This window comes from Mus caroli, chromosome 9, assembly GCF_900094665.2.
Source record: "Mus caroli chromosome 9, CAROLI_EIJ_v1.1, whole genome shotgun sequence".
NCBI classification, from domain to species: Eukaryota; Metazoa; Chordata; class Mammalia; order Rodentia; family Muridae; genus Mus; species Mus caroli.
In genome coordinates, this window is record NC_034578.1 from 116,569,215 (window position 1) to 116,584,068 (window position 14,854).

General features: G+C 47.6%; 1 protein-coding gene across 3 annotated transcripts in view; it reads right to left on the reverse strand.

Annotated features, from left to right (window-relative positions):
- The window catches only part of Ulk4 (unc-51 like kinase 4), a 283,269-nt gene that overhangs the window by 203,112 nt on the left and 65,303 nt on the right, over positions 1-14,854 (reverse strand). For all 3 annotated transcript variants that reach the window (XM_021173385.2, XM_021173384.2, XM_021173383.2), the window contains exon 21: positions 13,024-13,206. In XM_021173385.2, coding sequence (XP_021029044.1) covers positions 13,024-13,206 — 183 coding nt within the window. The remainder of the gene's footprint in view (positions 1-13,023; positions 13,207-14,854) is intronic.

The following is a 14,854-nucleotide window of genomic DNA, read 5'->3' on the forward strand; positions in this document are numbered from 1 at the left end:
GAGCTCTGTGGGGCTCACACTTCTTACACTGAGCTCACAGAGCTCTGTGGGGCTCACACTTCTTACACTGAGCTCACAGAGCTCTGTGGGGCTTAACAAATAAAGCCTAAGAGCCACCCTGATGGCAGACATGAATGAAAACCCTCCATTCTCCTGACAACACTGAGCAAGGGCCAGACGGGGTCATATGCAAACAGGAGAGGCACACACACACACACACAGTGGGAACTTAAGGGTTCTTTGGAGAGTCAGTTGTGTTGCATGGTGTTTTGCTGGGGTAAACACGTGAACGGGTGATTCACTGAAGTGGACACAGGTGAAAGGCAGACTTGTGAAGAAACATCTCACTGAAGCAGACACAGGAGAGGATGTTCTGCCAAGGCAAGTGTGTGAAAGAACATATGATGAAGGAGTCTTCACTAACAACACGCAGGTATTGGTCCACCTTACACTGCTTAGTTGAGCTGCATTTGTCAGAATTCCATAGAGAGAAACACAAAAAACCAAACCAACAAACTTCTGGTGGTGTGCTGGTGGCTTCCTTGGAGTCCAGCTGATTGGGGGAGTGACATCAGCTTAGACAGAAGCACATGCTGAGGAAAGACCTGTAGAGAACACGTGATGTTTGGACGGTATAAATAGGACTTAACGGACAGTGACAGAGACAGGACTAGGCTTGCAGGGACAGCTAGCTGTGCCATGCGTGTGGGTCTCACGTTGTCACTGATCTTTGCTTCCCTGAGAGGCACAACCAAGAACTGCTGGTGCTCCTCCAGGTCCCTCCTGCTGACTTGTGCCAAGGCTGAGGCCTGGCTGTCTCTGCTAGGTCGTGCCACTGCTACTGATTCACATTTGCTGTCCCGACTCTACCAAACTGGACTGCTGATGTATCCATGAAGTGTTTGTAAGTGGATCAAATTACTGCTGCTGACCTGTGAACTGAACTGCCAATTTCCAGACAACACAGATGGGAGTTGCCACAAAGAACGTTTCTAAACAGGTCCACTTCCCCTGTATCCTTTCTTTCCCACTACCTCTGGTGGGTGGTGGGCTTCAAGGGAGGTTAAAGTGTTTAAGAACCATCATTAAAATGGGGCTTGAAAAATTAAAATTACACTTGCATGCCCACATGCTCACACACACTCCAAGCAGTCGAGCTCCCACCAGGTCCTGTCCAGAATGACGGCTGCATGACCAAAGGTGACCCAGAGGTTTTTCCCATAAGGAACATCATTAGACTGAATGCAGACCTGGATTCAGCCTGCAGTCTGGAGACTGAATCCATGTCTGTTTCTCCTTTTAAAGTTCCTGGTTTGTTTTTAATGGAAATTAGGTTAAGTAATTGAAATGAAAGAGACATAGTGCTCACACTTTAGACAGGTCAGAAAACTGCCGGCATGGTTAAGGACAGACACACAGAAGCTTGTAAGTAGTGAGCTCCAGTAGAACAGATGTGGGACACACTGGCCCTCTACACCAACACACACACACACACACACACACACACACACACAGCTCCTCTTCCCGATGCCTGCTTAGTCACCAGGTAGAAATAAGGCAAGACAAGAACACTGAACCCAGGAAAAGTGAAGGAATTCCCTCATGACTGCACGGTGCTGGCTGTGACCAGCTATGAGGGCCGCCTGTCCACACTGGAACTTGTCAGAGACTCCAGGGCAGGTCTCTTCATGGAGAAAGAAAACCCTGAGAAAATAGCTGACACACCTGGATGACACTGGGACAGTGAGTTGGGGGAGAGCCAGGAGTGACACACTAGGAACAGCTGCCGTGTCCCAGTGGAAATAAACCTTGGAGAAGTAAACGCAAAAAGAGGCCAAGGTGGGGGAAGGGAGGGAAGAATGGAAGGAAGAAAAGGAGAGGAGAGATGGGGGCTGATTTAAATCTCAGAATGAGGAAGCACTCTAGTACATGCAGAGAAGGCGCTCAATTCGTGGAAATGAAACCATGAAAATATTGCACCCGCAGCACACTTTATGTGGGTAAAGGAGAATTCTCCTGATGGACAAATATCCGTAAAAAAACAAGACCTATAACAGTGGAGCCCCTTCAGCATCCTCTACAGAATCCTGTAGGCACAGCATGACTTCAGCACAGCATCCAATGTACTGGTTTGCTTCCTGCTGTGCTGGTAAACACTGTGATCAAAAGCAACTTGGAAAGGAAAGGGTTTATTTGGCTTACAGGTCACAGTCCATTACTGAGGGAAGCCAGAGCAGAAACTCAAGCATGGAACCTGGAGGCAGGAACTGAAGCAGAGACCATGAGAGAATACTGTTTACTCGCTGGCTCTCTTCCTCAGTTACATTTCCTATACAGCCCAGGCCCACCTGACTAGGGAATGGTACTGCCCATAGTGGGCTAGGTCCTCACACATCAATCATTAATCAAGAAACTCCCTACAGACATGTCTATAGGCCAGTCTGATGGTGGAAATTCCTCAGTTGAGGTCCCCTCTTCCCAGAGGTCTCTAGGGTTGTGTCACCATGACACTCAAGTTGTCATCATTAATAGCCAAAGAAATATAAAGTCACGAAAAATACTAATTCACTTTATGAAAAGCAGACCAGCAAAGATGAAGGTGTCCCTGCACACAGATCAACCTTCAATACAGTTGACAGCTGGTGAGGGCTCCGCCCTGCCTACAGCTGACAGGAAATTACCTCGGCTCAAAATCCTGCCTCTTTCTTCTGACACAGCTGCTAATCTGAAGGAATTTATCCTCAGACTGAAAAACAGACGAATCCCACATTCACGTCCTTGCAGTGGTAACAGCAGCACAAATAAAACCAGAGCAGTCAGCATAGGAAATAGGAAATCTGTTAGATGACACAGAACCAAAGCAAACACACCACTTCTCAGCGCACAGCCAGCTTCATGACAGACACCTGGGCAGGCAGAAAGGGGGGTCACAGGAGCTGGCAGACACTGGTGACTGCTTGAGGCTGGCCTACTCCAAGAGTTCATGCCAGTGAAAAGCCCTGTTGCACAAAAGTAAGGTGAACAGACCTGAGGAAAGCTGTCCTTGCTTACACACACACATCATAAAGATCAGATTAGCTGATGAGTGATAAGCATGGGCGGGCAAAGCCAGGCTGCTTCCCCCGCAGCATCACAGCCGACAGCCAATGAGAACAGCCTGTCCATGTTACCTGGTGTGGTAATGTTCTTGAGATCACCAAGGGCACTCAGGTGATCATGATGACATTGCACTCTTGCTTCCTGCTGGTAGGAGTGAGAACACAAGCTGACCTCACATCCAACCTGGGAAGCACGGGGAAGGCATTCGTGGGAAGGACACACACTCACTCCAATGAAGTTTATGGCAAGATGCAAACTCATCATCTGATTAGCACTTGGGGATCTGTTGCCATTTCATAAATCCTTCATTAGCAACTTCTAAACCAGTACATCTAGTGACATTGCAAGAAAAACACCTTGGGGGCTGCCAAGGTGGCTCAGTGGTTAAGAGACTGGCTGTTCTTCCAAAGGACACAGGTTCAATTCCCGAGCCCACATCATTGCTCACAACCATCTGTAATTCCAGTTGCAGGGGATCTGATGCCTTTGGCCTCTGTGTCCATCAGATACATACAGGCTCACAGACATACATGCTCACAAAACACTCATGCACATAAGATAAATAAATCTTTAAAGGGAAAGGAACACACCTGTCGCTAAGGAAGCTGCCTCACTGCAGGCTCTCCAGGGGCTCCCTATGGGCCCCCCTTGGGACTGGACCACACTGTCTGTCGATGCTGGTCAGACTGCCATGACACTAATTAGCCTGTCACAGTGTTCCCATAAACATGCATGGATATTCAAAGTCAGTTACTGTAATAATCCACACGATTTTCAATGAGGGACTGGGCTCCTAAAATCTAATAAATACTAGGATTTCAGAAAAACTTTAAGAAGAAATGGAACAGTAGAGAATTTCCATCTTTAAATCCATTTATTAAAAACAAAAATTGGGTAGGTGTGGTGCCACAAGCCTTTAATCTCAGCACTCAGGAAGCAGAGGCAGGGAGATCTCTGTGAGTTCCAGGACAGCCTAGTTTGCAAAGTAAGCTCCAGTACAGGCAGGGCTACATAGAAAAACTGACTCACAAAACTAACAACAAATAAAATAAAAAACCAAAGATCTCAAATGGCTCCAAATATTGATTAATATGAACTCTGAACTCAAAACTGTTTAATGTAAACTTAGTGAACTTTTAACAAAGGCAGATTTTTGAATGAGGCTCTTCCTCACCTGTTACCCACCAAGAACATACAGACGGCACCTTTGGGGTAGCCTGGGCCACCTCTTAACCTTGGGAGAAAAGAACATCACAGCCCCTTCCAGTTTTTAGTGTCAACTAAACACTGGTCCAAAATGCAAGCCTGGTCACCTTTTCTGCCAGTTAGGTCAGGATCCAGGGCTTGTGGAGAATCCGCATTAGATGACTCTCACTACAGAGCCCTGTGTGAAGTGGGTGCCAAGCCACTGGGTACCAAGGCATAGATAGATGCCACACAGATATGAAGAGTATTCAGGGGCAGGGGTCCACACTGCATAAAGCTGTGTCTTCCCACAAAGATTATTCTTCTTCCAGCCCAGTGGAACTTACTATTAGGGGCCATTTTCCCTAAGTAGGGCAGCTTGGTTCTGCTGGGATCCCTAAGACTCGGTGCTTGACTTGTTCCCAGTCAGAAGTGGGGAGAGTCACTAACATTCTCCTCACACAGATGTAGATGGCAGGGAGAGAGAAGATAGCAGTTATACGAATATGCAGAGGACAAGCAGACAGAAAGACAGACAGGCAAGCAAGCAGGCACATTTGCTTATATTCTTAACAGAAGATTAAAGCAGGTTACCCATCAGAGAACTTTATGCTTAAGAAGGAAAACAAGTGTCTTAGGGTTTCTGCTGCTGTGATACACAGACCACCACGAAGGGGAGTCAGGGCAGGAACTGAAGCAGGGACCTGGAGGCTGGGACTGAAGCCCAGCAATGGGCATGCGCTGCTCTCCAGGCTCACTCAGCCTGCTTGCTTAGAGCTCCGAGGACCATCTGCCCAAGGGTGGCCCTGCCCCTAGTGAGTGGGCTCTGCCACAGCCATCATTAACCAAGAAAACACTGCACAGACTTGCCTACATGCCAGTCTGATGGGGCATTTTCTCAACTAAGAGTCCCTCTTCTCAGATATGTCTAGATTTGTATCAGATTGACAAAACAAAAACAAACAAACAAACAAAGAACTGTGTGTATGAGTATGTGAAAGTATGTGTGTGAGTGTGAATGTGTGAGTTGTGTAAGAATATGTACGTGAGTGTGTGTATATGTGAGTGTGTACATGTGTGTGAGAATGTGTGTGAGAGTATATATGAGTGTGTGTGAGAGTGTATGAGAGTGTGCATGAGTGTGTATGAGTGTGTATGTGTGTGTTGCCACAGCACATATGTACAACAAGTCAGAGAACAAATTTTGCGAGCTGGGTCCCTCCTTCCTCTGTGGGTATAGACATCACACTCTGGTTAGGTCATCAGTTTGGCAACAAGGGTCTTTAACCACTGAGCTATCCACAGGATCCAGGTCATTGTTTCCTTTAACGGACTCATCATTCAAGGAGAGAGACAGAGAGAGAAAGAGAGAGACAGAGAGAGAAAGAGAGAGAGAGGCCAGAGGAAGCATTCAAGTATCCGGCTTTATCTCTGCCTTTGAGACAATGTCTGTCACATGACCCTCTAGCCAGTCTCGCCCAGCTTTTTATGTGGGTGCTAGGGATGGAGACCCTGGCCCTCAAACTTGCATAGCAAGTGCACTTTACCCACCGAGCCAGTTTCCCAGATGCCTAGGCAAGAATTCTAGCTCAGCGTTCGAGTGCTTACCCAGCATGCACGAAGCCAGGTCCCATGCCCAGCACCACATGAACCTGACATGACTGTGCACAGCTCTAATCCTAGCACTGAGGAGCAGGAGAGTCATAAGATCAGGTCATTTTGAGATACTATCATAGGGAGATTAAGACCAGCCTGGGATACTAGTATCCCTGCCTCAAAAGAAAATCAAATTGAACTATTTTTAATATACTTCAATTAAAAAAAATCAAGTAAATACCTAAGTACCTATGGAATTAGCAGTGTCAGAGAGTCCAGCATAAGAGAACGAAGCACACTAATTAACCTGCCTGCACATGCCTATGTGTCCCAAACACAAAAACACTGACAAAAAAATAAGAATTGTACTTAAAATCATAATGTTTGTGTTGCCATCCTGACCAAACACTACAAAACAGTAAAATCCTATCACATTAGGAACCAAGATTTCCAGCTTAAATTAAAAAAAACAAACAAAAAAAAAACAAAAAAAAACCCCACTAAATATAAAACTATAAATGCCACCACAAGCAGGTGACATATTTTTAAATAGATGTTCGCTGGCTCCGTCAGTCAAAAAGACTGGAGATGATAGCAGCCCAAACCCAGGGAGAGCCCCTGCCAGACTCCTTAGAGAGACAGACAGCTCCAGATCCTGAGACAAGACATCCAAGCCGGAAACCATTGTCATATCACACAGCAAGATGCAAAGACCACAAGAGTCAAGACGGAAAGGCCCAGGAGGCGACTCGGAGCCGTTAGGAAAAAAGCTGTTCTGTGCTGCGCTGACTTACACAGAAAGCGAACACGTAAGAATATTCAAAGAAACAGTCTTTGGAGACTGCTAAGCAACCAACTCATTATTCTGCAAACCAGTAAACAAATGTACAAAGCGTTTGCCCTGCCTTTGCTCTGGTAAAATGTACCAGATCGCTCCTCAGACATCTTTCCAACAGAGGAATCCAAGTAATAAAGAGAAATGACAAGATTCTGATGCCGGAAGAGCCCAGCCTCGGCAAACGCCACCAAAGCAAAGCTGCTGCGGCCTCAGGAAGACCGGGTGCCACTTGTGCTGTGCGTGCCCCACGCCACCACAGCTCCACACAGCAGAGAGGAGGCAGGTGAGTGGCCCATGGTCTCTCTTCTCCTGGGAGGAATCCATTCCCTGGTGGACTTTACCCTTCCCTGGGGCTCCAAACCAGGATCTAGTCAAACCTGTAAGCACACATTACAAGAAACACACGCATCATGTTAAAAGATGCTGTGTTTTATAGTGTTTGCTGGATTCAATCAGCCAAATCCAGGTGGGGGAAAGTCCACAGAACTCTGAAGTCTCTGCTCAAAAATCTACTTTGAAGATGGAAAAGGATGCAGGGGACCTCTGTGCTGCGGAGGTGAACAGACCAGCCGACCTGAGGCAGGAGCAGTTAGATCCCAGGTCAAATAATCTATCAAAGTCACGTACAAGACAATGAGAAAACTGTGAACATGACAGGATATCACGAACTGACAGGGCCAGCAAGACATCAAAGGTGCCTGCAGCCAACCCTGATGATCTGAGTTCAATCCCCAGGAACCTCATGATAGCAGTAGAGACTGGACTCCTGCAAGTTGTATGATGGCCTCTACAGGCATGCTGATGTGTGCAATCTCATATTTAGATGTAAGTACAGGCATGCACACATACAAATACATGTTTAGAAGACCTAAACTGTTAGTTTTGTGACATGGTGAAGCAGGTAGTAACTGAAACATGACGTGAGTGTCCTTGATGTACTTGAGTCAAATGAAATTAGCTGTGTGTGCTACCACTGGTGACAGGTTCACAACGTGGGGCGTTTGAACCTTTTCATTACACATGCATGCCTCAAGCCTCCTTCACTCTGGCTACTCTCGGAGCCGACTCTCGGTTCCTCATCCCAGTTAGCTCCTAGGGAGTCTTTTCTAGGTGGTTTTGTTTCTGCAGTCAGGGTATGTCTCTGTGACAACTACCCAGCATGCCAAGGTTCTCTGAGGCTGGGTGCTGCACTGAGCTGCACAGTCTTCTGGACCCGACTCCTCTTGTGCTTAGAGGTTCTGAGTTCCGAGAGCAGCCACCAGCTGACCATGTGCTCATGTCAAAGGACAAAGTGGAGTTTGCAACCTGTGTGAGTTCAGGACATAGATTCCAGCTAGAACTACAACTGTCAACAAGTGAAACTAACTCCCGTGACTTACTGAAGCCCCAGAGGTGAGAGTACGAAGAGAAGAAAAGAGGAATTTACCATCGGGCCTCTATGTGTCTGGGCTAAGATTTGGAAGATAGACAAACAGACTGACAGAAAGAAAAGGGGCTTTGACCATGAACTCAGGACAGCTCTGAGACACAGCACTTTTGCCACACGGCACTTGAGCCTTTCAGCAGCAGGACAGCTGTTTCCAACATACTAAACGGCACTATTACAGGTAAACTACTCAGGAAAGGGGCCTTTTAGAAATAAAAGAAACCCAGCAATTTTACTTAAAAGTTTATCACAAGAAAATAAGGAACCAGAGCGACAGTTCTGGGGTAAAGCACTTGCTGACCAAGCATTGGATCCCCAGCACAAAGGCCAAAGCCAGGCCTGGCAGCCTGCACCTCTAACCTCAGTACTAAGTGGAGGGAGACAGAGACAGGAGGACACTGGGAATGTGCTGACCAGCCAGGTAACCAAGCCAAAACTGCAAACACTATGTTCGGTAAGAGACTCTCTCAAAAATTAATAAGGTGGAAAGGAGTAGAGGCCTTCCTGCCTTTTCCTGAGGAGATATAAACAAACATCTGCTCACCTCAAATAGGGCAGTAAGAACAGACCAAAGATATGACTCTATCAAAGCCACACTTGGGGAAGCAATGGGTTTGTTGCAGTTACTTACAAAAGCATGAGTGAAGAATTACTCACAGGAACACGGGTAACTCAAAGACAACTGCATCACCAAAATGCCCACCCAGCCTGAGTGTGGACTTAGAAAATTTGCCATCTTTGCAACTCAACAGGCTGGAGGGTCACCTCTCCTCAGCCATCCTTGCCACTTATATAACCTTGGGAAGAGAGGAGCCTTGTAAGTCTGGTCTGTTTCAGGGACTTTCCGAGACTTGTGAGTTGTTCAGCTTCTGAGTCAGAACCAGGATCAAAGCTTCAAATCCCAAGAAATTGCTACAAAATATCCCCACCTGTGCATGCACAGGTGAGCCCACCAAACACACATGTGCATACAATACATGCACAAATACACAAGAAAATAATCAAGCATGACTATGCAAAGCCAAAGGAACAGGTTAAGTCTGCAACACAGAAAACTACTAGATACCGACTACTCGGTTTCGCCAAATACCACGAAAAACACATCTCTGGCTCCATCAACAAAGGGGCTGTGGGGTCCTAGACCTCATCTGATCATGATAGGGTACCCCAATACCATCCCCTGACAGAGCAGTGTCAATAAAGACTCACTGAAAGCTGGAGCTTCCATCACAACTCTGCAAAACCCAGGAACTTTTCTCCAGTGGGTCCCTTTCCCCAGCTGGGTCCCCCTTCCCAGCCTTGCTGTCAGAGCATACCATATGGAGTCTGTAGCTTGCTCACATGCAGCAGTAGTAATCTTTCTCCCTTCCCCTGTGGTTGTCACCAGGAGAGGCAGAGCAGGAAGCCCACATCTTCATATCCTTCCGTCAGTGATGAAAGCACCATTCCCAGACACTAGCGTTAGTGCAGAAAGTGTCCAGGGCCCAGCTGCCCAGCTGCCAGCCAGGTGCCCATCAGAGAAGGCAAGGAAGATAGTCAGGACCCCCTCTGACCAGTGCCATAGGGGCTCACTCATCCTTCAACTTCAGTATCAAAGAACTCAACAAGGAACTTGGACGCCTGCCCAAACCAGCACTAGAGAGACCATGCCTCCTTCCCCATGCCAGTGTAGTGTCAGACAGCCTACAAAAGTACAAGAACTAACTATTCTCAGAGCCTTATGACTTGCCACACAAGATGTTGTCTGCATATTGAGTTTCAGTTTTCAAGATGGCACCAGTGTGGGTAAATGTGATGCCCTGAGCCGTGCACTCAGGATGCACTTCTGCCCGAGCTGGGCACTCAGGATGCATTTCTGCCCGAGCTGGGCACTCAGGATGCATTTCTGCCCGAGCTGGGTACTCAGGATGCACTTCTGCATGATGACATCCTGAGTGTACAGCTCTGTTAGTAAAGCACTTGCCATGGAACTCAAGGCCTGCAGTTCAGTCACTAGATTCTTCATGAAGGTGAAGACCAGCTACACAAAGCTACACACACACGCCATGGCACATGTGCTCACACAATCACATACACACAGTAATAAAGTTTAAAGAAAGGAAAAGACAGGTCCTGCCTTAGCCACAGCACTGGCTGGTCATCTGGTCTCAGAAGCCAAGCAGAGTTGGATCTGGTGCATACTTGGGTGGGAGCAAGAGCCGATGTGAATTAAAAGTGAATAATCATCCCTCTTTTATCTGGAGATAACATGTCTGGAGAGCTCCCCGAGCTAGGTGCAAAATGGAGGGTTCCCTTTCCCAACAGGGCTTCCTCTGCTCTACCTTGTCTGGGGAGTCCCAACCCCCACACTCTGCCTGAGGAATGTCACGTAATCCTTGGTGCAATTAGTTGAGCTTCAGGTTCAACTTTCTAGGAGGCCTCTCCCTGTAAATGAGGTATCTGCAGAACCTTAAACTTCAGCCAATGAAACTTCACCCTAAGAAGAGCCCCTTCACACTCTCCAAGGTTTATACAGCCCTAGTTCACCCCCATAAACAACACAAGCTGCTTTGTTGACTATCATCTAAGATGGCTGTAACACTGCAGAGCAGAGCAGAGCCGAGGAGACCCCTCCTCCCTGCCATTCACTGCCCTGCCAGGATCCTGCTGCCCCACCGGCTCTGGACTCATCCAGTCTGGACACACCAAGGGAAGGCACTGACTGTGAAACTTGGCTCGGCTCCATCCTTCCCTGTTGGTGTGCAGCAGCACCTGGACAGCCAAGGGAAGAAACTAAATACAGAGCCACAGAATCTAATTTTTATGACTTTGTAAAATATAATACAATAGTGTATCAAAAGTTTAAAAGTAATTCTGTTAAAACTCTCCACCTCTCTACCACAAGTCAGTAAAGCTGCCCAAGGGCGACTGGTTTGTTTTCTTTCTTTTTAAAATTTATTCCTTCCTCAGATGTTACATTCTGACCACAGTTTGCCCTCTCCTCCTGCCCTCCCATCCATCCCTCCTCCTTCCCTTCTTCCCCAGCTCCTCTCCTTATTTCCCTTCAGCAGAGGGCAGGTCTCCCGTGGATATCAACCATAGATATCAAGGATATGAGTCCCCGTAAGGCTAGGCACCTCCATTCATATTAAAGCTGGATGATGTAACTCAGTCGGAGGAAAAGTGTCCCGTGTCCCACGAGCAGGCAAGAGAGTCAGAGACAACCGCACTCCCACTGTTAGGAGTCCCACAAGAAGACCAAGCCATACAGCCATAGAGTGATTGTACAATGATGGTAGAATGCTTGGAAGACTGAATAGGGAATATTCACACAGATTACTGAACAATTCTTGCTTGCAGCCACTGCCATCTGAGTAACATTACACTGGAGTGAAGACAAAGTGCTGTGCTTTAGACTCTCATGTACCAAGCTGTTTGAGTGCCACCTTGAAAGTCTGGGGTTGCCTAGGAGACAGGCCTTTGGGAACATGGGTTGGGGTGGGTAGGTAGGGTGGGCAGAGTTGGGTGGGGGCGTATCTGATTATGGTCACTGAGGTAGAAGGACCTGCTCACTGTGGGTGGCTCCACCCGCTTGACTAGGATCCTGGTCTGTATAGGCCAAGAAAGGAACTGAGCAGCCTGTGGTCACGGCTCTCTGCTTCCTGACTGTGGATAGATGTGACCAGCTGCCTCAAGCCCCCATAGCCTTGATATCCCTGTCATGATAGACTGAACTGTGAGCTAAAATAAACCCCCTTTCCTTGAGTTGCCTCATAAGAGTAGTTATCACAGCAACAGCAACTACAATACCATGCAAGTATATTATTAACATAACAAAATTCTAGCTTTAAATATAAGAAACAACAGACAGCATTCGATACAGTAGGACCACAGCCAACAAAGTGGGTTTCAATGGCCGCATCCATAATACTTCACTGAGATTTGCAGAACTCTGGTTTGAGAGCAGGGTGCTGCCCAGCGTCAGGGGGCGTGTCCCAGATGTGCGAGCACCTGGATCCATTGCTGGCAGAGTGGACAGACAAATGAAGAAGAGGCTCTGATTTTAAAGTGTGCCCCGTACCACCATGGCAGGTGTACAGAGCACTGCTTGGTAAGTTATCTTAGGAAGAGTCCCAGCAACCAGAAAAGCTAGAAACACGGCTAACTTTGACCCAAACTATGGCAACCCTTAAGGTGACACTTAAACAACTTATATACAAACATGGTCTTTTTTAAGTGTGGTGGCTTCTGAAACCACTGGGTTCAAATCACTCATCAAAGGCAACATTCACATGTGGGCTTTGATGCAGCAGGCGTGCAGGAGGCCTGAGGGGCAGCATTCCCAGTGTGGTTCAGTCATGAAGTGGTGGTAGTACACACCGTTCTTCAGCGGGGGCAAGAATTAACACTTGGAAAAACGATGGCACAGAGATGCCGTCAGAGCCACTGTGCAGACTAGAAACTACTGGGAATCAGATAAAGGGTATCAAGAGCCTGGAAGGAGACAAAATCAAAAAATGGAGGAAGAAGAAGCAAGAGATGACACGAGTTACAGAGATTTAGACCAGGGGAGAAACGGACATAGATCACAGGAACCAGAGAAAACGGAGCCCAGCCCTCTCCCTTGAGGAAGACAAGGCACAACGGGACCAAGCTGAGCCTTGAAGACAGTGTAAGGAAGACCAGCGAGAAGGAGGCTCACGGGTGTTACTACTTCTCCTCATTACCAGGAGACAGCAGAAGCCACATGCTAGTGCTAGTCTCCAAAAGCAGCTCCTTGCATCTTCCAAGGAATGCTCTGTGGTATATTTGGGAGTCTAACAAGGGTCAAAAGGCCTGCTTAGGCCTGCAGCAATGACATTCTATGTAGCATGCACCACTGTAGGAGGAAGAGTCCTACCTTCTCTTGGATCAGCCGCTGGAGATGAATCCCACAGGACAGCATGGCTGTGAACAGGGTCAGCATGTACTGCTGCACTTTGCAGATGGCAGAGGCCAGGGAGCTGATGACTGCATTGAGACCCACCTTCTCGATGACATTCTGGAAGGCGGTAGGAGACTGCCGTGTGATCCTGCACAGGGCCTGTGAGAGCAGGAGCACAGATCCTTCACAGACTCTGAGGGCACCCACACACTCCCCACACCTCTGCTCAACACCCACACACACCTCACACCTCTGCTCAACACCCACACACACCTTACACCTCTGCTCAAAACCTACACAAACCCCACACCTCTGAACACACACACACACCCCACACCTCTGCTCAACACCCACACACACCTCACACCTCTGCTCAACACCCACACACACCTCACACCTCTGCTCAAAACCTACACAAACCCCACACTTCTGAACACACACACACACCCCACACCTCTGCTCAACACCGACACACACCTCAGGTCTCTGCTCAACACCCACACACACCTCAGGTCTCTGCTCAACACCCACACACGCCCCTCACCTCTGCTCAACAGAGAGGGCACAAACCTGCAGCTTTGTCACTTGTTTTAAAGCCATAGACTCAGACATTTCCAACAAGCATGAGATAACAGATCCAGCTGCTAACATGACTGAGGCAAAGGGGCTGGAGAGGTGTCTCAATGGTTAAGGCACCAACTGCTCCTGCAGAGCACTCTGGTTTGATTCCCAGCACCCACATGGTGACTCATAACTATAACTCTAGCTTCAGGGATCCAGCACTGTGGTGGTTTGAATATGCTTGCCCCATAGGAAGTGGCACTATTAGGAGGTGTGGCCTTATTGGTAAAATTGTGGCCTTGTTAGAGGAAGTATGTCACTGTGCAGGCAGCACTTTGAGGTAATATATATGCTCAAGTGTGAAAGGGAGAGTTCCTTCTGGCTGCCTTTGGATCAAGATGTAGAATTCTCAGCCCCTCCAGTATCATGTCTACCTGGACGCTGTCATGTTTCTTGCCCTGACAATTGTGGCCTAAACCTCTGGACCTGTAAGCCAGCCCCAATTAAATGTTGTCCTTTCTAAGAGTGACTTTGGTCATGCTGTCTCTTCGCAGTAGTGAAACCCTAACTAAGACAAACACCTCTTTCTGGTCCCCACAGGTACTGCACACACATGGTGCTGTATACTACCAGACAAGCTAACATACGTACACATAACATTTGAAAGTTGCTCTCTAACACTGGGAGGTGTGATAATAATAATTACAGTGATGGGCTAACAACTCACAGGCTTTCACAGAACGAGCTCTCACTACGTAACATAGAATACTACCAAGCCCCTTCACGTTGAAAAAGATGTACAGATACTTAAACATTTAATGCTATCAATTGAAAATATGTCTAGTCTTGACTCTGCTCCACAAACTGGGCCTCACACATGGTCTTCCCTTTCAACTAGAGGCACCTTGCTGAAGGCACACATTGTTTTCAGTGTGTGCAGGACACTGTCTCAGAATATCTGACAAGAGTTCCTGTTTCACAGATGACAGGCTATGGCCCAGAGCAATCAGGAAGCTCTCACAGATGGTCAGAGCCTCGGCTCAGAGACTCCCTACACTCATGCACGGCTGTTTAAGTATATGGAAGTAAACTTTTTCAGAAAAATGTACCTTAGAAATATTTTGTTGAGCCGGGTGGGCATGGTGGCACACGCCTTTAATCCCAGCACTCGGGAGACATAGGCAGGTGGATTTCTGAGTTCAAGGCCAGCCTGGTCTACAAAGTGAGTTCCAGGACAGCCAGGGCT